A 24,781-nucleotide genomic window follows, 5' to 3' on the forward strand; every position below is an offset into this window, starting at 1 on the left:
TTGTATCACAGTGGTAATGGAAGAAGGTTAAGAGAGTAAAGAGCAAGAAAGATGCATTATCTAACAAATGGCATATGGTAAGTTTATATAAAATATAGAAAACATAACAATTCTTAAATCTAAACAAAACAAATAGTTTAGTCGGAAGAAAAAATGAAATTTAAAATATTAATAATCTTCACTACCACACGCTTACAAATTGTTTTATAATTTTAATCAAAAATCAAAAACAAGAAAGAGAAAAAAAAACTAAATTGGATTTGGTTGTTGAGCTGAATAAGCCATTTCATGAACATCCAACATTTTAGCAGGTACTCCAGCAAAGCCATCGATAAATCCATCAAAAGCTCGACCCCATCCCGTACTGTGGGTATCATGGTGGGGCTCTGCATATGATATATGCTTTTGACCTAGAAGTTTCTTCAAAGCTATGATAACAGCCAAGAGCAGTGCAATCTTGGACACAATCAATGCCTTTCCGGTAAGCAGAATCAAACCCTTAATTAAGATAGCACCGATGATACCCATCTTTGTTGCCATCATTGCCATCAAAGGACCCATATTTTTCATCTTGCCACGGCCTTCCTCCAGCACTTCTGTGGGACTCACCGATAGGCCGAGGTTAATGTTGCCTTTCGGTTCGGTGGTGACTATAAATTCAGCGTTATCTGTGACTTTATATCGAAGTGTTCGACTACGAATGAAACGCCATATTTTGCCTGCCACGAGAAGGCCTAAGGTTTCATCGTCCGACTGCAGCTCACGAGCCAGTAGAATGTCCTCGTCTGGATCGTCGGGAATATCGACTCCTCTTGAAAACGCAAAAGAGACATAAAATTTAATTTTCTCATTTATTTTGAAACCCTACCGATTTTCTGTGACTTTGACATTTTCGTTGACATCAATGGATGACTTCTTGAATATTCGATTCATATAGACGATTAATTTTAGCATCATGCACGAATGGTTGTCCCTTTGGCTACATTTCGTGTTCAACTTTCTCAAGAATCCCTCCTCCAGCTGATTTCGATTAACTGCTTGTATCTGCAAAAATGTATTCAACAAAATTTTACAAAACTCGAAAACGAATATTCAACACGTGGAAGCCTTAAACTAATATTTAAAAACAAACGAGAAGAATACAACCAAAATTATTGACCTTGAAGTAAAACTTTTTAATTGAGTAAAAGAAGCCTCGAGATTTTCAATTTGCAAAAGAAAGTTTTTCAACACCAAAAAAGAACTTTTATTAATTTAATTTCCTGAAGATCCTTGCTAAATTCATAATTATGTTGCTTTCTAAAAGCATCGCACAATAATTGTGTGTTATTGAAGCTCTTAGTTGTGTTCCCTTTAGCCTTTTTGAACATTCAACTAAGAGCCATCGTTTCCTTTTTTTAGATTTTCATCAATGTTAATTATCAGAGTTATCAAAGAATAGTTTTTGGAAGTTTGTGATGTTAAAAATAGGGGATTTCTTAAAATTAAAGAGTATCATAATTTTCTTTTAACTGCAGTAAGTTTTTTACTTAAATTAATTCCTCTTGAAAAATGTACCTGAGTGGATTTAAAAATTGAATTCAATGGTAAAATAAAATCAAGAAGTTATTTTCCAAAATATTCTCTTTATACTCTTTTGGTATTAAGTTTTAAATTTTCATTTGAAAACAATGAAATATTTTACTAAATTCCTGCCCTCAGGAAAAATGTTTAAATCCTCAGAGCTTAGTTTTAAAATTTGATACTCTAAAAACATGTCAATGATTATGAAGCGAAGGTGCTTAAACATGTTGTTATTTAAATTTTTGTTTTTTTAATTTATGCTAAAATGTAATATTTTTTAGAATTTTGTATTTCTATCGCTTTGTTTGTATTAAAATTGATTTTTAGGCGTTTTTATTTAAAAGGATAAGCCCACTGTCATAACACTAAATTCCAATCATTTCTGAAGGTTGTGGGTATTATGTTATGATGTTTTGGATAAAATAACAATGAAATTGATTAAAACGTGTAAAACATTTTTATTTAGGTTATAAATTTACAAAACTACAAACATTTCACTTTAAAAAAGTTTTAAAGCTTATGAGTTTAACACTTTTGATGACGAGCATTAGCTTGTTTGTGTTGTTTTAATTTTCTATGGCCATTTTATCTACAAAAAATATTAAATTTAATTTAATTGTGACATGTTTCGAGTATAAGAACGTTATGATTTTTTAAAGTGATCGTAAGTCTTTTCAACAGTGAAGGAGCTTAATAAAAGAGAAGGTCCATTTTTCTAAATCTAAGTAGCGTATAAGGATTTGTAGCGTAAAAAACAAAAAAAGAGGCTGGGATGCGACAAACACTGATAATCGCGTCTGTCGTTTTGTCTTTTTTAAAAGGTTAAAAGGATTTTTAGTCGAAAACCAATGCAGCGTGCTGTTTTTTGAATATTTTATTTTTTTTTTTTTCTGAAAAAACGGACTGTTGGATGTTCATAAAAAATTTACTGAATCTCGAAAACAATATTTTCCAAGAGTAAGTAAAGACAATATTTCAAATTTTTGAAAAGGAATTTGAGTCGAAAGTAAATTTTTACTACCTTTGAATAATGTTTTTTGGTTTCTATTAGAAACTTTAATTTCGATTTTTCTCAAAATTTTACCGAATGTTAAAAACAATATTTTTTTTTAAGAAAGATGAAATAAGTTGGAAGCCAAAAGCGCAAAGTATTGAAAAGATATTTGAGTCGAAATTCAATTTTAAATAACTTTGAGTAATGTTTTGTTAAGGGTTTTATTTTCTTGTAAAAAAACTGTCAATTATATTTTTCTCAAAATTTGATCGAATGTTGAAAACAAAATTGTGTTGCAGATAAAATCATTTTTTGTTCTTCAATTTTCGAGGTGACAATTTTTTTTAAAATGCAAACAAAAACAAGGGGATGGGATGGGACCCACACTGATAGCTTGCGATCTTGTCTTTCTATTTGTGTGGTATAAATAATTTGAAGTCAATATCTTTCCTTGTTCTACTACTGATTGAGTCGATAACCTTTTTTTATTATTTTTTTGTTGTTTTTGTAGGTTCTTGTGTTTTGTAAAAAAAAAGTCGTTAGTTTAATTTTTCTAAATAGGATTTTTTAAGACTTTAATTTTGTGTAACATAATATGAATTGGATTTTTCTTACGTTAACTATAAAATTTAGAAATGATTGAAATCATTTTGAAGTCAATGCCTTCATTTATTCACGAGATATCAAGAATCGAATATCAACTTTTACCAATTTTGCTTAATATTTTTTAGTAGATTTTATTTAAATAAAAACTTAAAACAAATTTTATGTAATGTCAAATAAAATATTTTCAACAAGACGAAAGTAGCTTGAAGCTAATATTTAAAATTATTGAAAAGATATTTGAGTCGAAAATCAATTTTTAGCAAGTTTAAGTAATGTACGTTTTAGTTTTTTGAAAAAATATTGTTGATTCAATTTTTTTACTTTTCTTAGAATGATGTGTTAAAAAGATATCTGAGCCGTCAATAGCTCAAGAACCAGACGAGATATCAAATTCGAATAATTTTTTTTAAATACAGATAATAATTAAAAAAGGGTTCTCAAGAAAATTGCGTGAGTGCTTTTATACAATAACAGTTTAAAAAAGTATAAATATTGGTTAACCCTAAATATCTTACGAACCAATAACGCTAGAGACTTGAATATAATTTTTTATTATATATTGTAACGCGATAACAAAAAACAAACATATTTTTGGACAAAAATCTAACTAGCTGTTTTTTTTTTATAAATCAAAAACCTGAATAAAAAAATATTTGCCATTTCGAAAATCTTACGAACAAAAACTGATTTTATCTCCAAAACAATTTTGTGCAACGAAGAATAAAATTTAAAACATCTGGTAAAATTTTGATAAAAATCAAATTAATAATTTTTCTTACAAGAAATTAATAATTTAAAAAAAAATAATTAAAATGGATCAAAATTGATTTTCGACTCAAATATCTTTTCAAAGACTTGAAACTATATGGATTCAAACTAATTTTCTCTTATAAAAAATATTGTTTTAACATTCGTAAGACTATAAGGAGAATCGAATTTTATTACAAAAAATAAAAACCTTAAACAAGCAAAACTAAAACTTAATTAATTATTTCATCTTACAGAGAATATTGTTTTCGACATTTAATTATTTTTCTTAAAAATCCAGCAATCCGTTTTTTTCATAAAATAAAATGAAATCAACTAAAATCTAGTATACGCAAATTTTTGAACAATTGATGTTCGGTTCTCAATATCTCTCAAATTAATTTCATTCTTCCAATTTGTATTTGTTTATATAAAAAATAAAAACTTACAATAAATGCTACTTAAATTTTTAAAAATTGGGTTTTAACTAAAAATCTCGTTAAGAAAAATAGATTTAGGAATCAAACTATTTCATTATATGCAACATTTTGTTGGCAATTTTTAAATTTTTAAGAATTATTGAACTGACAAGTTTTTTAGCCCAACAGGAAAACCTACAAATTTTAAGCAAGACAAATCGACAGACGTGATGGATCAGTGTAGGCCACATCGTCTTTTTTTAAGGTTTTGGAAATATTATATTGGAAATAAAATTTTAACCATAAACAAAAATGTACTTAAATTTTAATCTTGATAAGCTGACTTTAAAGTTGTTTAATATCATTTAATTTTTGTTGTCAATTTTTTTAAATATTTAAAGACGGTGTTTCCACCAAAAACGCAATTATATTGATTAAAATTCTCGAACATATCTCGAAAGAAATCACCAGATCAAAATATCATTAATATATTTTAATATTTCAAAATTGCAATACTTTTATTTCTTTCGCTGTTACTTTTATTTACTGCAGGATGAACAGTTTTTTTTTTATTTGTATAATTAAATATTATTTTTGTAAAGTTTTACATTTATTTATAAACCTTATAACATAGAACAAAATAAGTTTATTAGACTTAAGATGTTTAAAACAAATGAAGAGAGATAAGACAGCACATTTAAAATTGCACCATGAATAAAACCCATAAGATAAAGTCTAACTTGGTAAAAAAAAAATAATTTCCAAAGTGAAAGCAAAAATCATTCTTGGAAAACTTTATATTACTAACTTCATTCATATTATTTCATAAACATTAATTTAGATTTATAACTGAAAACCAGCTTGTGAGTTATTAAAAAGACATCTAAAACGCGAATGTCGTTTTTAATCCCAACAAATAAATTTAGTACGCTGTTGGAAGATTTATAAGATATCCATATACTCGTAGATCATCCGAAAGAGCTGTTAAGTTTGCTTTAAACCTTAAAGAGAATAATGAATTGATGAAAATAAAGGCCCAACGACTTAGCCTTATGAAACTCCCATAATTTCAGAGGCAGAATCACTTAAAAGACAATTTATTCTAACCTTTGAAGACCTATTCTTGAGGTAAAAAGCAAGCCAATACAACATAAAGCCACGAAAACCGACAAGATATTATTTCCTATGAGCAAGTTGGTGGTAAAAGTCTAACACAGAATTTTTTTTCATCACTAACCCTTTTAAATACTAAAACTGAAACCTAAAAGAACATCTTCACTTGACATGCCATTCTTTAAACGAAATTGAGAATAGTTGAACAAAATTGTATATGTTTGATATAGTTCAGAATTCTTGTTTTTAACTTCTTGATGTAATCGAAAGCAAAGAAATAGACCTGTAATTTTTTTATCTTTTGTATTCTCTTTTTTTAAAAGAAATGAGACTTACGCTTGTCTCGAAGTATTCCTTCGAAACCACTCAAATAAAAAAGATAACTCAGATGCTGGCATGCGATCAACACTGATAACTTCACATCCCTTCGCTGATTTGAATTGCTTAAAAGTTTGAAGGTTTTCATGTGGGTTTAAAAAAGTTATCAGTTGAATTATTATTAAAAATTTTAAAATTACCAACAATTTTGTCATATAAAGAAATAGTAATTTTCGTAGCATTTCTTAAATTTTTACAAATTGGTTGAATGAAATTAATTTGAGAGATATCAAGAACCGAACATCAATTTTTACCGAATTTGAGTACTATTTGTTGTAGATTTAATTTTCTTATGAAAAAAACTGTTGAATTTTTATTAAAAAAAAACTACTGAATATCAAATTTTCTGTGAAATAAAAAAAGTTTGAACACAATATTTTTAATCTTTAAAAGCTTTTTAAGTCGAAAGTAAATTAACCAAGTTTTAGTATTGTGTTTGCTGTCAAGCTGTCAATTATATTTTTATCAAAATTTTACTTAATGTTGACAACAATATTTTTTAAAAGATAAACGTAGTTTTAAGCCAATATGTCAAAGTTTTAAAAAAAATATATGAATCAAAAATCAATTTTTACCAACTTGTATTAATTTTTTTGTTTAGGTTTTTATTTTTTGTAGAGAAAACTGTCAATCCAATTTTTCTCAAAATTTTTCCAAATGTTGAAAACAATTTATCTTATAAGATAAAATAAGTTTGAAAACATAATCCCAAGTTTTTCAAAAGATATTGGAGTCGTAATTCAAGTTTTATTAAGGTTTTTTATTCAAAAAAACTGTCAATTTCATATTTTTTCAAAATTGAACGAGATGTTAAGAACGTTATTTTGCGTTGCACAAAATTGTTTTATAGATAAAATTAAATTTTCGAGGTGACAAATATTTGGTTTCAGTTATTTCGATTTATTGAAAAAATTGCTGTTTGGAATTATGTTACAATGTATTATGTAAAATTTAATTCAAGTCTCTAGCGTGATTGGTTCGTGAAATATTTTTATTGTTAACATTTTGGTTCTTTTTTTTTTAACTGTTATGGTGAAAAACCCCCCAACGCAATTTTCTTGAGAGTCCTTTCTGCCTTATTATCTGTATAACAAAATTTATTTCAAGTCGACATCTTTTCTGGTTCTTGAGCTATGGATGACGAAAAAAACGTCGCGAACGTGCGGACGTACGTACACACAATCATCTTTCTAAAAATCTTTTATTTCGACTCTAGGGACCTTGAAACGTTGAGAAATTTCAAATTTTTCAATTTGACAAATCGGACCCATTACAATAACTTCCTATGGGAAGTTAAAAATTGATGTAAACAAAAGCAAATAAATAGAGCTGTAATTGTTCTTATCTTTTGTATTCCCCCATTTTTAAAAGGAATGAGACGTAGGTTTGTCTGGAAGTATTCCTTTCGAAAGCACTCAAATAAAAAATATAAATCAAAACAACGACAAGATTTGAAGGAGTTTTTTTTTAAGACAAGGTTTGAAATTTTATTAAAATCCCTCGAATTAGAATTTTTTAAACTGCTTACTGTTTTTTCAAATGTCCGTTCCTGTGATGGGTTCAAAAAAGAAACTTAAAGAGGGTGGGATACAGCCCACACTGATAACTTCCCATCCCGTCTGTATGGCTTAAAAGTTTTATCTGTTTTCGTCGTTTGTCAAAAAAGTTGTCAGTTGAATTATTCTTAAAAATTTAAAAATTACCAAAAATATTGTTCATATGAATTAGTTTACTTTCAATATCAAGTTTTTTTAAAAAGTAGAAAACAAATTTTTACCAACTTGAGTAGCATTTTTTAACTTTTTTTATTTCTTATATTTATAAACAAATTGCATGAATAAAATTAATTTGAGAAATATCGAGAAGCGAGCGTCAATTTTTACCAAATTTGCGTATTATTTTTTTTACAAAAACGGACGATTGGATTCTTATACAAAAAACACTGAATATCGACAATAAATCAATTTTTACTATCTTTTATTATTTTTTTTTAGGTTTTTAATTTATTGAAAAAATGTCTATTCGATTTATCTCAAAATTTTTTCCAATGTTGAAAACAACATTTCTGATAAGTTAAAATTTGATTGAATCATAAATTATTGAAAAGATATTTGAATCGAAAATCAATTTTTACCAACTTTGAGTAATGTTTTTTTAGGTTTTTATTTTTTATAAAAAAAACTGTCAATTCGATTTTTCTCACAATTCAGCCAGATATTAAAAACGTTGCACACATTTTTTTTTGTATTGATTTTTTTCCAAAATTATACTGATTTATATTAATTATTTTATTTAAAATGTTCATCCACTCGCGCAATTTTCTGGAGAGCCCTTTCTGCATTATTATCTGTATAACAACATTTATTTGAAGTCGATATCTTTTCTGGTTCTTGGAGTATGGACGACGAATAAAACGTCTCGAACGTACGGACGTACAGACGTAATGTTCCTATGGTAAGTTAAAAATATCGACAAGATTTGAAGCAGTTTTTTTAAGACAAAATTTAAAATTTCATTAAAATCACTCGAACTAGAATTGTTTAAACTGCTTATTGTTTTAAAATTTCTGGTCCTGTGATATATTCAAACACTCGCTACTAGAAACTTAAGTACTATCAACTAAATAAGTCAGAACCTGAAAACGTTATAGGAGTAGGTGCATGCAAATCTATCTTTTTATTGTTTAACTTTCAAAAACACACAATGATAAAAAGTTAACAGTCTAAAAATCAACAAAAGTTGAGTTGCATTCCAGCCTCTTTTACTGTTTTCACTACATATCAAGCACACATGTCTGTTTAAAAAACAAAAACTAATTTAAAACCACTTGTTTGTTTTATGTGGCCACTGGTCATTAATTGTGTACCTGTATTCAACCGCAAACTAAATTATATGCATGTGGGATGCATACTACCTACAGCTTATAAACAAAGAATCCAACGAACTTGAAAATTAATGTTTGTATTTTAAATACAATTTAAAAAACAGTGAACTGATAGTTTACTCTCAAAATAACTTAAAACATTTCGATTAAAAAAGTTTTAAAGAACCGTTTTCAAGGATCTATCCATGCAAAAAGAACCCAGTTCTAACCCAAATATGTGCTTCAAAAATATGTGCTTAAGAGTTTTTATGATTGATGCACTACACATACATACATTGATGTACATACTTGAATACTATTTTGTTTGGAAATAACATTTTGTTGAACAAATCCATAAATTTACATAAAAATGACCGACAAAAAAAAAACCATTTGAGTGCTTTATGATTTATTTTATAAAATAAATCGAATGTCTAGAGAAGATATTTTTATACTGTTTGAAAAATACGAAATAACAATAAATCATAGCATAAATAAAAAGAAGTACTTTTAACTTCGTCATGTCAATTCTCTTTTCACAATAAGCTCATGGTAAACATACCAAAAACATGATGATTTTTTATTGAATTTTAGGAAAGATATTGTACCTCTTGTAAATGCTGACAGGTACTTTATGCATGTAAATTCTAAAGAAAATGTTTCTAGACTGAAAAGATAAATCATCTCATTTCAGTTTTTAACATATGTATGTATTTTCAAAAGAGCAAAAAAAAACTTCAAGAGCAAGAGAAGCTTTTAAAAAATTGTCTCGTACTTAGATTTCTTAGAATAAGTGTTTGTACCTATATTTTAAATGTGTTGCAATGTTTTTTTTCTTTTTATTGTTAAAATTACGTTTAAATTTTTTTTTGGTAGTACAGTTGAAATCGATATGCATAACAAACGCAACATCTCGAGTAGAATCTCTGCAGATAAAAGGAAAAGTGAAATCCTGCTGCGGATAGAGAGAATTTTGAGAGAATTTCTTCACAATTTACTTATACCAATGTTTACTAATTTAATAACTTGGGAGCAATAACGACTCAATTGAAAATTTAGCAAAAGTTGGTAAAATTGATTTTCGATTTAAATATCTTTTCAAAAATTTAGGCTTCCAACTAATTTTCACTTATAAGAAATATTGTTTTCAACATTTGGTAACATTTTGAGAAAAATCTTATTGACAGTTTTTTATGAAAAATAAAAACCTAAACAAAAAAAAAATACTAAAACTTGGTAAAAAATTACTTTCGACTCACATAGGTTTTCAAAAATTAAGAACATTTTCTCCAAACTACGTTTTTTTTTATACAAAAATAAAATCTACAAAAAATAGTACGCAAATTTCTTAAAAATTGATGTTCGGTTCTTGATATCTCCCAAAATGATTTCATTCATCCAATTTTTAAAAATTTAAGAAATGCTACTAAAATTGGTTTAAGTTTGTTTTCAACTAAATATCTATTTAACAAAACTAGATTTTTAAACTTAACTATTTCTTTATATGAAAAATATTGTTGGTATTTTGAAAATGTTTAAAAATAATTTAACTGGCAACTTTTTTAACCCAACACGAAAACCTACAAACTTTTTTTCGCTAAATTTTTTACAATGTTGATATACATTATTTTGCCAAATATTTAATTCAACTTTCAGGAATAAAACCTAAACTTCTACGGATCGTTTCCCAACCCCAAAAAACAAGGCTATTGTATGAATTTTAAACTAACTTGTGACTGGTTTCGTTTTATTTTATTTTTGTTTCTATTGGTCACAAATGTGAAGTGCATTTTTTGTTATTTCAAACTATAAATGGTTTATTGTTTTGAGTAAACTTTAATATTTATGTCAAATCGTTTATTAATAAGAGTCCATAGAATATAGGTCCATTTCACATAAATTTTAACCTCATCATTAAACTTGGTTACATATTAATAAAGTCCTATGTGTCTAGATTTTCCTTGTGATTGTGACATATAAAAACTATTTTTAAAACAAGTTTTGCATTCGTAAAAATGTCGAACTCGAGATTTCAATCAAACGTGATTTTAAGATGGTAGAGAAATCAAAAAAAGTCCATTCCATTCCATTCCATTCCGTCCATCTGCCTGTCTGTCTGTCTTCGACTCTACATCACAAGCCATTCGGTTGACTGCATTCAAACTTTTAGATAAGGGTTTTAAGCCGATTCGCGATATGATTTTTGTTTTGTTTTTAAGACTAAAAATAAAAGTAATCCTCACAAAAATTCGAATTTCAGCAAAAACGAAGCTATACATATCCCGCTACTAAATTCCTATAGGACGTTATTGTGATTTGTAGAATTGAAGATTTTGACAGTTTTTCGACGTTTCAAAGTCCAAAAAAACCAACTGGGTGGTTTGTTTTTACCAAAGCAATTTTAAAAAAAGTTAACATTTTCACCCAAAATATCGCACGAACCAATAGCGCTTGTGACTTGAATTAAATTTTATACCAAACTAATATAATTTTGAACCTCAACTCAACAACATTTTTATAAATAAAATAAAACTGAACAAAATTATTAGAGGTAACGAAAATTTTAAGTTTAATTTTTATATATTTATTTTTTATATTTAATTAATTGAAACGAAGAATAACGCTTTTGACATCTGATAAAATTTTGAGGAAACTGAATTGAAAGTTTATTGATGATATTTGACACAAATATCTTTCAAAAATTAAAAATATTGGCTTCAAGCTAATTGAATCTTTTGGAAAATATTGTTTTCGATAAACCAATGTTTACTTTGTTTAACTAATATTTTTTAAGCTTTTATTAACTTCCCATAGGAAGTTATTGTAATGGGTCCGATTTGTCAAATTGAAAATTTAAACATTTCTCGACGTTTCAAGATCCCTAGAGCCGAAATAAAAGATTTTTAGAAAGATGTCTGTGCGTGCGTGTGTACGTACGTTCGTACGTAAGTACGTCCGTACGTCCGTACGTCCGTACGTCCTTACGTTCGCGACGTTTTTTTCGTCCTCCATAGCTCAAGATCCAGAAGAGATATCGATTTCAAATAAATTTTATTATACCGATAATAAGGCAGAAAGATGCAGAAAGGACTCTCAAGAAAATTGTGTGGGTGGTTTTTTACCATAGCAGTTTGAAAAAAAGGTGAAAATTTTGGTTAACCCTAAAAATCTTATGAACCAAAAACGCTAGAGACTTGAATTAAATTTTATATAATATATTGTAACGTGATACCAAACAGATATATTTTTTGAAAAAAATCAATATAACGGTTTTTTTTATAAATCAATAAAACTGAAAAAAAAAAAATTGTCACCTCCAAAATTTTACGACTGAAATATGATTTCATCTCTAAAACAATTTTGTGCAACGAAGAATAATGTTTTTGACATCTGATAAAATTTTGAGAAAAATCTAATTGACAATTTTTTTTTACAAAAAATAAAAATCTAAAAAAACATTACTCAAAGTTGGTAAGAATTGAATATCGATTCAAATATCTTTTCAAAAACTTGAAATTTAGGCTTCAAGCTTATTTTATCTTATAAGAAATATTGTTTTCAACATGTTGAAAAATGTTGAGGAAAATCGAATTGACAGTTATTTTACAAAAAATAAAAACCTAAAAAAAATGTATAAAAGTTGGTAAAAATTGATTTTCGACTCGAATATCTTTTCAAAACTTTGAGATATCGGCTTTAATTTACTTTTATCTTTCAAAAAATTTTGTTGTCAACATACAGTTAAAGTTTGAAAAAAATCGAATTGACAGTTTTTTTACAAAAATTAAAAACCTAAAAAAAAAGTTGGTACAAATTGTTTTTCGACTCAAATATCTCTTTAAAAATTTTAAATATTGGCTTCAAACTAATTTTATCTCAACAAAATTCAACATTCTATAGAATTTTGAAAAAATTGAATTGACAGTTTTTTTGTAAAAAATTAAACTTTAAAAAAAAAACAGTATTAAAACTTGGTAAAAATTTACTTTCGAATTAAATAGCTTTTCAAAAATTAAATATATTGGCTTCAAACTTATTTTATTTCACAGAAAATATTGTTTTCAATATTCAGTAGTTTTTATATAAAATTCCAACAGTCCGTTTTTTCATAAAAAATAAAATCTACAAAAAAATAGTACGGAAATTTAGTAAAAATTGATACGAGTACATGTAGACATACTTATAAGCAAGGCAAATCGACAGACGGGATGAGAAGTTATCAGTGTGGGTCGCATCTTAGCCTCTTTTTTATTGTAAAATAGCCCTAAATTCGATAGTTCACAAAATTTTACTGCATTTTGAAACATGTTTTTTTTAATTTAATCAGTTAGAAGCCAATATCTCTTTTTTTTTAAATATATCTAAGTCGAAAGTTAATATTCACCAACTTCAAGAATGTTTTTATTGATGTTTTTATTTTTCTAAAAAAAACTGTCAGTTCAATTTTTCTCGAAATTTTAAGTTGTTACTATAAGACAACATTATTCCCATACAATTATTTTTGCGACTAAAATTATTTTTGGTTCGTATTTCTTTTCAAGTATTTTTGATACATAAAAAACGGTTATTAAATTTTGTTGAAAATAATATTAGTATGGTTTATAATATCAAATTTCGTGATAAATTTTGGGTGAACCAAATTTTTTTTTTTTTTTAAATTGCTAATGTTACAACCCACTCAATATTTTTGAGAGTTATTTTTAAATCCTTCTGCTTTGTTATCTGTACAACAGATTTTATTTGAAGTCGATATCTCTGCTGGTTCTTGAGATATAAGAAACATTTGCAATTCGAAAAATTAAGTTCTTATCACAAGTTAAGTTCCTATGTAAACTTAAAAATATCAGTTGAATTTTCAAATGCTTCTACCATCCTGTTGCAAAAAACAAAATACACGACTGGGTCGTACAAACCCTCTAATGCATCAAAAGAGTATTTTAGAAATATTTCCTGTATTTTTAGATTCAACAATTTACCTTCGGAAGAAGTTTGTTTATATCAAAAACTCGAACTTCATTCCTCATCTAATTTTGACCTTCAAAATCTTGAAACGTAAGAATAATCCTTTTTTACAATTTTTCAACGAATTGCGAAGTACCTAAACTACTGCCTTCAATCGAAGATATTTTGTAGACGTATACAGCCGTTGTACCTCCAATTTTGTTTTACGGATTAATTTTATGGTGGCCTGCTCTTAACAAGAAATACAATATCAATAACCTATAGGGAAAGTTAAAAGAAAAGCTATTGTTGGCACTACAGCGGCCCTTTGATCCTGGCCAACAGATGCCTTAAATATTATTGGACACCTCCTAAAAGTCTACCTACTGTTAATATATTAAACATTTATTATCGTGCAACGCGCTAATGCTTAAAGAATCAAACTGTTGGTTTTCTAGACAATATTGGCATGAAAACACTTACAAACTGTTTCCTACTACTGACGACTGCACCCCTGCGTTTTTTTTTATAAAAAAACGGACAGTTGGATTTTTATAAAAAAAAAACTACTGAATATCGAAAACAATATTTTCTGTGAAATAAAAAAGTTCGAAGACAATATTTTAAATTTTTGAATAGCTATTTGAGTCGAAAGTAAATTTTTACCAAGTTAAAGTATTGTTTTTTTAGGTTTTTATTTTTTGTAAACAAAACTGTCAATTCGATTTTTATCAAAATGTTACCGAATGTTGGAAACAATATTTCTTATAAGTGAAAATTAGTTGGCAGCCATAATCCTAAAGTTTTGAAAAGTTATTTGTGTCGAATATCAATTTTTAGCAGCTTTTGTTAAATTTGTTTAAGGTTTTTAGTTTTTTGTAAGAAAACTGTCAATTTGATTTTTCTCAAAATGTTTGCTTATGTTAAAAACAATATTTTTATAAGATAAAATAAGGTTGAAGCCATAATTTTAAGTTTTTGAAAAGATGTTTGAGTCGATTTTCATTTTTCAACAAATTTGAGTAATGTTTTTTTTAGGTATTTATTTTTTATAAAAAAAACTATGAATTTAATTTTTCTCAAAATCTTACAAAATGTTTAAAACGTTATCTTTTGTTGCACAAAATTTTTTTGGAGATTAAATCATTTTTTAATCTTAAACTTTTCGAGGTGACAAATTTAGTTTTTAAAAGTTTTTTTGATTTACAAAAAAAACGTTAATTGGATTTTTTCCAAAAATATACTGATTTGGTATCACGTAACAATATATAATATAAAATTTAGTTCAAGTCTTTAGCGTGGTTCGTGAGATATTTAGGGTTAATCAAAATTTGCATTTTTTTAACTGCTTTTGTAAAAAACACCCCTGTTATTTTCTTGAGAGCTATTTTTCATTTGAAGTCGATATCTTTACTGGTTCTTGAGCTATGGAAGACGAAAAAAAGTCGCGAACGTACGCACGCACATACAACTTTCTAAATATCTTTTATTTTGACTCTAGGGACCTTGAAACGTCGAGAAATGTCAAAATTTTCAATTCGACATATAGGACCCATTATGATTACTTTATATGGGATGTTAAAAATACGAAAACGTAAAAAAACAAAAAAAAATTGATAAAAATAGTTTTCGTCTCAAGTTGTAGGAGAACAAGTAAGGAAATTAAATTCAAATTATTTATCTCTTAAAAAATATTGTTTAAATATTTTGTTAAAGAAAAAATATTGTTTGAATATTTTGTTAAAGAAAGACGGGATGAGAAGTTATCAGCCTCTTTTTTTCTATGGGCGCTGACAATATTCAAATTTAGAGTGGACTTTACAATTGCGAAAAATCACCATATATTATAAGGACAAAAAAAGCATTTATTAATAAGAGTCCATAGCTTATCAACATTAAATTTCCTTATAACTAAGACCCTAAGTCACTCTTATTTTAGAAATGTAATTGTTTTTAAGTTAACTTTCACAGGAATAACTATTTTTCCATCAAGATATAGTAATCTTAAGTGATTCGATTGAAGACCTTAGATATTTGAAGTCTTGCCACTTTAGCTTACATATGGACGAGGCATAACTCCTTTCAAAATAAATCCAGCTTATAATAAAAAAAAAACTTAGTTTTAGAAATCCTTCAGTTAAGATTTGAATATCTAGAGGTTTTTTAGACTCGTTTAATAGTTTTCATAATTTTTGCCGTTAACATTTGATATATATTTATAAAAAATGTATTAAAGTTTTTTTGTTTAAAATCAAAATTTGAAAAACCACCTACCAACCATTAGGACAAATAGATGTTTGCCCCAAATAAATTTTTTTAGTTTTTTTCCTAAACCACAAATTGTGTTTATGCAAAATTGATAATTTCCAAATTTATAAGAACAATAATGCGATTATTGTGAATCTCTTCAAAGTTTTATTTTAAGAAGCGAAAACAAATTATTTTGATATTTTAAGTTCTTTAAGAAATTTTTAATCCTTAATCGGTATCAATTCTCATTTTCAGAATTAATATTTTGTGTTGAAATTTTAAAATAGAAGTAATTCGATTTAATTCATGGATGAAATAGAAATAAAAGATTTCATTAATTTTAAATTGAAGAGAAATTGGAATTCAAAGTTAATTTTACTCAAATAATATTTTATCTTTCATTTTCTGTAAGTATTTATGTACTTACACTATTTAAAGAAAATAATAATAATAATTAATTAAGATTAAATATGCATACATTTTTATAGCGATTTTCATTAAAATTTTTGTATAGTATCAATACATTTTATACCTAATTTGATATTAATTTTATTTGTTTAAAAAAATAAATATATTTTAAATATTTAAAGCCTAATATTTTTGAGTTCAAGCATTTAAAAAACGTTTCGTGTTTGACACACGTTAACATTTTCAAGACAAAACAAAATTGTTAAAAATCATTATGAAGAATCTGTATGCAAACTATAAGGACACTTTTCTAAACCAAAAGCTTTCCCTTAAAATTTCTCCAAAAACCAAACCAAAAGCTCAAACACAATATGTCGCTTTCGCTTGAAATTTCTCCAAGAAACAATAGTGTACTAGAGGATTCAATCAAGTAATTTGAACTGAATTTTGGAAACTTAAATTTTACGACACTCATCATTCAAATACTTTTTCTACTCAAAAAAGTTAAAAATGTAAATACTTTTTTATTAAATCCCTTATGTTATCATAATTTTGGTGTTGGTAAACTTTCAAAAAACTTATTTAGTTGTAGTTCTTTTTTTTTCGAATAGTCCAATTTATTTTTGATTTCACACAAAAATATCAACATTTAATCAGTTCAGCATTGTTTGTTTTTAATTACACTATTTTAAACAGTTTAAATTTATTTTTACCGAATTATCACCAGAGTTGATGGCAGAATACACTTTCCCCACAAGGACCGTTATAATCGGAATGGTAATCCAAAGAAGTATAGATTTCCTCATTTTTAAAAAGGATCAAGGATGTTTGTTTGTGTTTTTAAGGACGTTAAATATTTTCTTTTTTTTTAATTTTTTGGCAAAATAAAAAATTCGTTTTCAAAATCACTTAACTAAACACACAATATACTAAAAACACTTTCACAAAAGTAGTAAGCACGAACAAAAAGGGATATCCACAAATAAGCTGAAGCTAAGTGGTGAACCTTGAAGATGGTGCAGGAGCAGGTGCTGATGACATCGTCGTGATATAAGAAAACCTAATGCGAACTATGCGAATAGTTTTCAGGTTTATATGGACTCTAGGCGACGGATTCCATTTGATTACATGCCACCCCAACTTTTCGCGATCTCCAGGTGAAAACCAGATTCACAAACGCGTCCCATTCGCGTATCTATAGCGCTTGTCGTTTGTGTTCCGTTGTATTATTGTGCTGTGCAAAAGATCAGCGTTCATTGAATTAATCTTCTGCTTGATTGGCTGTGGAGTGCAGCAACCAGAAAAAAAACATTGCACGCATGGAGGGAAGGATGATGTCTTGAAAAATACTACGACTACGACTACGAAGACCACAGCGACGACGACGACGACGACGACGACGAAAAGACATCAATGACTTGGATATGAGGAGAAATTCTGTATTTGTAAATCGTGAGCTAGAAAACAATCTTCAAGGCAGAAAAAAACAAGACAAAACTCCAACAAATCTTTCTGCATGTAGCTTCAACTTGTGTGCAGAGCAAAATGCATGGGATATCTAACCCCAATGTAAGCGTTTCGCTTTCAGATGCTGTCTTGTACACAATCTGGACCCCTAAGGAGAACACGATAGACAAGTCTCACAATCCAATCATCCTGCGCTTGGTTTTGTTTCTCGTATTGCATTGTATTTTGTGGAATTTCACCAACAGCTTAATTTCCACTAATGTTTATGTTCTTCCTTTCGGATGTTAACCTAGAATAGGGACATTTCTTGTTTCCCACCTGAATCACAGAATTGATTGTCAGCGAGGTTTCTGAGTATTCCTTCCCATAGTTTTTCCACAGAAATTAATCTTCCCTAGAGAGTTGAAATTCATTCACATTATAAGCTGAAAGTTGAAGGTCGCAGTTATTACTTTTCAGTCAGTTATTTGAGAGGAAGGAATTGGAAAACAAAGACCGTGTTGGGCTTTTCATTCCATTAAGAAATTAAAAGTAAAGTGTGCTCGCAAATTTCCTATCCTATCTTAAAATAATTTGCCATTCAATAAGCTTTCGAGGTAAGCAAAACAAATAAAGGATCGGCCCTGAGTACTTTCACATTGTTTTCATATTCGTGGAAAAGCAATCACAATTTGTGAATTAATTGATTTTGAAGCTCATTAAAAATGAAAAATAAAAATATTCAAAGATCTTTTACTTTTCACGCATTTCATCAAATCCTTAAATTTATGTTTTGAGATACACTCCTCGCCATTTGAATAGGACATATTGTATAGTTTATTTGTAATTGCTCATAACAAGAAAACGGAATAATAAAATTGTCCTAATCTTCTTTTTTCTCTGTGTACTGATATCAAGTTCTAGAAAAAAGCAGTTAAAGGTAGTTTTCCACGTGCTGAAATTAAAAAACAAAATTGAGAATAAAACTAAATTGGAAACTAAAAAGTTATGCTACACTTAAAAACAAATTTTTGACCATCGAACTTTTTATTTCAAAGAGCCATCTTTTTACTGCTTTCAAGAATAAATTAGAATATTGAAGTTTTTTAGTTTCAAAAGCAATTGATTAAAAAGTTTAGGTGCTGGTGCAGTGTAATAATTTGAAAATTGAATTCTTTTACTCAATGGAATATTAACTAGAAATTGAGTATTAATTCGTAATTTAAGTTTCTGAGTACCTGACTGTGTCCCTTTCTCATGAAATAAACTTTTAGAACTTTATATACAAAAAGGTGTTTCAACGGCAGGATATGACGATCTTGAAATAAATTCCAACTACTTGTTAATCTTGATTTCTCACAAATGATTCGGACAATATGTTTCTGCGATGTAATTATGGGATTAAGTGTGTTTTGATATGCACCTCCCCAACTAGGTATTCCCTATTGTAGCTTAGAATGAACGAGCCCAAAGTATATTCTTGTCGATAGATTTTTTGTAAAAGTTCGTTTTAATAAGAGCATTTTACGTGTTACGAACATTAAGTATTTTTTTAATTCCCCAGTATGTTGTTTCCAATTTAAATGTTTGTCAATTGTAACTCCTAAATATTTAAAACTATAAACGAATTCGATTTTAAAACATTCATTGGACCAAGGTGTCATATGTTCAAAGCTGGATTTTCCACAAGAATGTGTAGCTTAGCTAGGTTTCTTACATGTCCCTGAATGGAAGATAACATTACAGTCCAAGATTGGAGCTGTTTGTTTTAAATTGCAGACCATTAATTTAGTTTTTTCACTTAAAATGAGCTCATGCCTAGAAAACCATTTCCTAAGTACATTCAAATCTTTTTGTAACATAGCGATCAATACAAATAGTGAATTCCTAGCATGCGTCAGAGCCATATCATCAGCGAACGCTGTTATTTTGCTAATTGATGATTGTTTGAAGACAGAGTTTATGTATACCAAAAACAATATTGGGACTAGCACAGATCCATGAGGAACACCAGTAGAAAGCTCCTGAACATCGCTAAATATTCAATCGATTCTAACTCTTTGATGTCTTAGGGATAAATAGGAAGCAAGCCAATCGAAAACCGGAAAAAATTCCGAAAAGGATCTGATGATTGACCAAACCAAATGCTTTAATCAGATCAATAAACAACGCTATAGAACACTTTTATTGTTGTTAAAACTTTCACTCACCTTACTGCAAAACTTTAATATTGCATCATCAGTACTCCTACCTTCACGAAAACCAAATTGGTCATTGCTGAAAAACACATTTTTGTCCAAGAAAAACCACCATACGATACTTTATGAGTTTTTCAAAAAGTTTAGAGAACGTTGGTTATATGGAGATTGGCCGGTATTGACTCGTAACACTACGACTACCATTTTTAAACAACGGAATGACTTCAGCTTCTTTCAAAGACGATGAAAAAATTTCAGAGGCTACACTCATATTGAATATGAAGCAAATCACGCCAACTATGTATATAGGAGGCAATTCGCTTAAGCAGGCAATTGGTTTGGTTATATCGTCAGATGTACTGGAGCATTTGTTATCCAGAGAAATTATTTGTTTTTGAATATTTCACAAATACAAACTATTGCTTTTTGACAAGTAGACTCGTATTTTTTGTTGATCAAACTTATTTTTTAATTTCGATTATTTGAGAAAAACATAAAATAGGTCACGGAAAAGTGTTAACCGAGAGCAGAAACAGGAAAAATCAAAGCCTTCAAAGACGCTGGCTTATCTACTGCCAAATTAGCTAAACAAATCGACCCCTGCGGTGGATTTATCAATATTATAATGCAACAATACCTCAGCCCGGATTGTAAAAACCTATATACACAAAATAAAAAAGAGGCTGGGATAACTGATAACTTCCCATCCCGTCTATCGATTTGTTTTGCTTAAAAGTTTGTCTATATGTACTCGTATCAATTTTTACCAAATTTGCGTAATATTTTTTGTATATTTTATTTTTTATGAAAAAACGGACTGTTGGATTTTTATATAAAAATTACTGGATATCGAAAACAAATTTTCTGTGAAATTAAATAAGTTTGAATACATTTCTTTAAATTTTTTAAAAGCGGTTTGAGTCGAAAGTAAATTTTTACCAAGTTTTAGAATGTTTTTTTTTTTTTTTAATTTTATTTTTTGTAAAAAACTGTCAATTCGATTTTTTCAAAATTTTATCGAATGTTGAAAACAATATTTCTTATAATATAAAATTAGTTTCAAGCCAATATTTCAAATTTTGAAAAAATATTTGAATCGAAAATCAATTTTTAACATGTAAAAATTTGTTTAGGTTTTTATTTTTTTTTTTTTAATTTTTCTCAAAATTTGTCCTAATATTGAAAACAATATTTCTTATAAGCAAAAATCATTTAGAAGTTATTATCTCAAATTTTTGAAAAGATATTTGAGTCGAAAATCATTTTTTACCAACTTTTGTTAATTTTTTTTCGGTTTTTATTTTATTGTAAGAAAACTGTCGATTCGATTTTTTCAAAAATTTTACTGAATGTTGCCAATAATATTTTTTGAAAGATAAAAGTAAATTTTAGTCAATATCTCAAAGTTTTAAAAAGATATTTGAATTGATATTCAATTTTTACCAACTGTGAGTAATGTATTTTTAGATTTTTATTTTTTATAAAAAACTGTCAATTCGATTTTTCTCAAAATTTAATCAGATGTCAAAATCAGTATTCTTCTTTGCACAAAATTGTTTTGGAGATAAAATCATATTTTAGTCGTTAAATTTTGGATGTGAAAAATTTTTTATTTTCAGTTTTTTTTGATTTATAAAAAAAACGGTTAAATGGATTTTTTTTCAAAAAATATACTTCTTTGATATTACGTTACAATATATTATATAAAATTTAATTCAAGTCTCAAGCGTTTTTGGTTCGTAAGATATTTAGTTCTAACCAAAGTTTTCACATTTTTTTAAACTGCTATGGTAAAAAACCCGCAAACTCAATTTTCTTGAGAGCCCTTTTTGCAGCTTTCTGCCGTATTATCTGTTAAACAATTTTTTTTTTGAATTCGATATCTCTTCTGGTTCTTGAGCTATGGATAACGAAAAAAACTCTGCACGCACAGACATCTTTCTAAAAATCTTTTATTTCAACTCTAGGGACCTTGAAACGCCGAGAAATGTCAAAATTTTCAATTTGACAAATCGGACCCATTACAATAACTTCCTATGGGAAATCAATAAATTAAATTAGGTGGCGCAACAGTCCATGAAGAACCAGGGCCTAGTGACTTACAACTCTCAACCATTCCTGTGTGCGAATAATGTTGCTACGGGTACTACAAACCTATATACAGAGCTATAATGTGTATCCATTAAGCTGGGTCTCCTATTCTCCATCATCGAAAATATTTGGGGTTGGTTGACAAGTCAAGATTATGAATCAGGACAATAATATTCGAGTGTACCCGAACTTCAGAAGCCATCAAATTAGCTTGTACCTCGATTTCACTAAACTATTTGCTAATCGGTATACATCACATGCCTTCCAATCCGGATGTTTGAAGTTTGGAAGAGAAATGTGGCTCAACAGCAACACTACTATATATTTCGTTTTTCTATAAAATACTCCAGATATCTATAGTTAAAGTTATTTAAAAAAAAGACACCTCTAAAATGTGCTTTGGGAGCAATGAAGGATACAAAAACAGGTTTAAGAGTTGTAATATTCAAATGGGGAGGAGTGAACTTTTGTATGCAACATTTTGTTTATTGTATACATATGAGCTGCAAAGGCGAAAGTGCAAGCATCATAGTCTCATTATGTATAACGGTGAAGACGAACCGAATTATATTCAATATAAACGACGAAGGCCAATATTCCCGTCCTCCCGAATAAGACGAAGTAAAGATTGCAGTACCTAAGCTAAAGTCTAACAAAGCCACCGGAGCAGATGGCTTGAATGGCGATCTCTAGAATATAGTTTGAGATAATTCGGTTAGGAAGATGCACCAACTTTTCTGTGAGATATGAGTTCGGAAGAAAGCATGCCCAATGAATGGAACCTCATTATTGGTACTGAAAAAAGGAGATATCCATCATTTTTTCATCGATTTCAAGACCGCATATGAGAACATCCATTCCAAATTGCCCTTTTCTGCAGTTTGACCAAGGAGAATTCGCGCTGCTCCATAAAGGTTGAAAACAACTTAACTGATCCTTTCAGTGCGTAAAAAGGGTTTAGACAAGGTTATGGGTCTTCTTTAACATCGTCCTTAAAAGAATGGCCTGCACGTCAAAAGTAGAGGCCCTATCTTTGAAAGGTCTGTCGAATTACTGGCGTTTGTTGACATTGATATAATTGGAAGAACTCATCAGCGTGAATTCAATGGAGCATTTTTGAGTATTGAAGCAGAGGCGGCAAAAATGTGTTGAGCGGTTAATGAGAGCAAAACGTAGTACATAGTACAAGAATGGACCTGCAATAACAACGTCTAGTCGAAAACGGCACCATCGACAGACGCTACTTTGAGTTAGTCAGGGACTTTGTCTACCTTGGCTCCGCTATAAACACAAAAAAGAATACCAACAAACCGCTGTTTCTTTAAGCTAATAAAGCAACCTGTCGTTATGTAAGAACCTATAAGATCCTTATGATCATCTCACTGCTATACGGTACTGATGCACGGGCTATGACAAAAGCGTTCTTCGCGTGATCTACGATCCCGTATGTATAGAAGGTGAATGGAGGAGAAGAACTGCACAGACTTAGTCAGGAGGATAAAAGTCCAATGACTGAGATGGCTCAGCCCATTCTCACAGGTGAGGAAGATCGCGGATCATGTTGCGCGTACAAGTGGAAAGTGCCCTCACCCAACATGGAGTGCGCTACCAGAAATATCTAGCTAGGGACCGAGCTGAATGTAGAGATTTTTGTGTGAGTTTACTGCAGCGCCACCTTAATGATGTAAGTAAGGCTTATTTTTAAATCAATTTTATTTAAAGTTTAGAAACCCGGGAAATTTCAATTTTTAATAAATGGACATCATTCTGTTGGAAACGATAGAACATTTTTTTTTTTCAAAAATTGTGACTAGATGTTACCTCTTAAACAAAGAAAAATCAAATAAAAGTTTGTTCGGAATCATCCAAGTACCTTATAGAAACTAACAAACAAAATAAGCCTAATGGTGAAATTCTAATTACTTTTCCCCAAACCTTAATCTTCAATTTCTTCAATATATGCAATGTTATGTTACCCATACTCAATACTAAACTTCATTCAAGAAGTATCGAGAGATAAATTTTTTGAATCACTTGGTTCATTTTGATATAAAGTATGTATGAGTATACATCTACATATACAATAAGTTGTCATACCATCAATTGAACCTGAACTTGATATGGAAGCAGTATACGACTCTATAAAAGTAGGTTAAGCAATGTCTCCATATAAAGCAAAGCAATCGCATGTTGTTTGGATAGGATGGAGCGAAAATTGCAATCTGGTGCTTTTCGGGTTCAAAGATTGCTGTAAAAACAAAATGGTTTGAACGCTTTCTAATGGAAATTGGAGGAGCGCTATACCAAACCTAAGCCATGCCATAGATGGATTTCGAAGTAGTCTGGATCTGGTTAAACGTGTCGAGAAGAAAAATAATACCACTTTTGTGTGATACACATTTTTGTTTTTGTTTTTCTTTATTGCTGTTTCAGTTGTATATACGACTATCTCATGAAAATGATGCTACGATGCTGATGGTCCAGAAGCAAGTTTAGCAGGACTTACGCCTAGTAAGTTTCTCACATCGGAATTCGTATTTTTGTTTTTCTTTTCGGATTTAACCGATAAATGGTGATGATGGATCTCCTTTGAAACGAGACTTTTATAATATGTAACAAGCTGTATATGTTAACATGGTTTGGGTTTATTATTGTCAACTGTGAATCTTCTGAAAAATGAAAGCAAACCAATTTCCTTAATGAAGTTGACCATTAGTTTAAGAGCAAGAAAATAATACACGAACTTGCAAAGGTATAAATACAG

The 24,781-nt window shown here is 28.7% G+C and overlaps 1 protein-coding gene across 1 annotated transcript; it reads right to left on the reverse strand.

The window, feature by feature from the left end:
* Window positions 1–16: 16 nt before the first annotated feature.
* Window positions 17–17,322, reverse strand: LOC129940452 (uncharacterized). The gene is made up of 3 exons (XM_056048798.1): window positions 16,996–17,322; window positions 869–1,044; window positions 17–811 (listed from the first exon to the last, which is right to left on the reverse strand). The coding sequence occupies exons 1-3, from the start codon at window positions 17,086–17,088 to the stop codon at window positions 250–252; spliced, it is 831 nt and encodes a 276-aa protein (XP_055904773.1). The 5' UTR covers window positions 17,089–17,322; the 3' UTR covers window positions 17–249.
* Window positions 17,323–24,781: the final 7,459 nt, after the last annotated feature.

The sequence above is a fragment of the Eupeodes corollae genome, chromosome 1 (assembly GCF_945859685.1).
Source record: "Eupeodes corollae chromosome 1, idEupCoro1.1, whole genome shotgun sequence".
Classification (NCBI taxonomy): domain Eukaryota; kingdom Metazoa; phylum Arthropoda; class Insecta; order Diptera; family Syrphidae; genus Eupeodes; species Eupeodes corollae.

Bases quoted from the DNA above. Each gene is read 5' to 3' on its own strand.
- LOC129940452 (XM_056048798.1), bottom strand. From the start codon at position 17,088: ATGAGGAAATCTATACTTCTTTGGATTACCATTCCGATTATAACGGTC. The intron at 1,045-16,995 runs GTAAAAATAAAT...ACATTTTTGCAG, and splicing joins TCAACTCTGGTGATAATTCG to ATACAAGCAGTTAATCGAAA. The intron at 812-868 runs GTAGGGTTTCAA...TGCGTTTTCAAG, and splicing joins GTCAAAGTCACAGAAAATCG to AGGAGTCGATATTCCCGACG.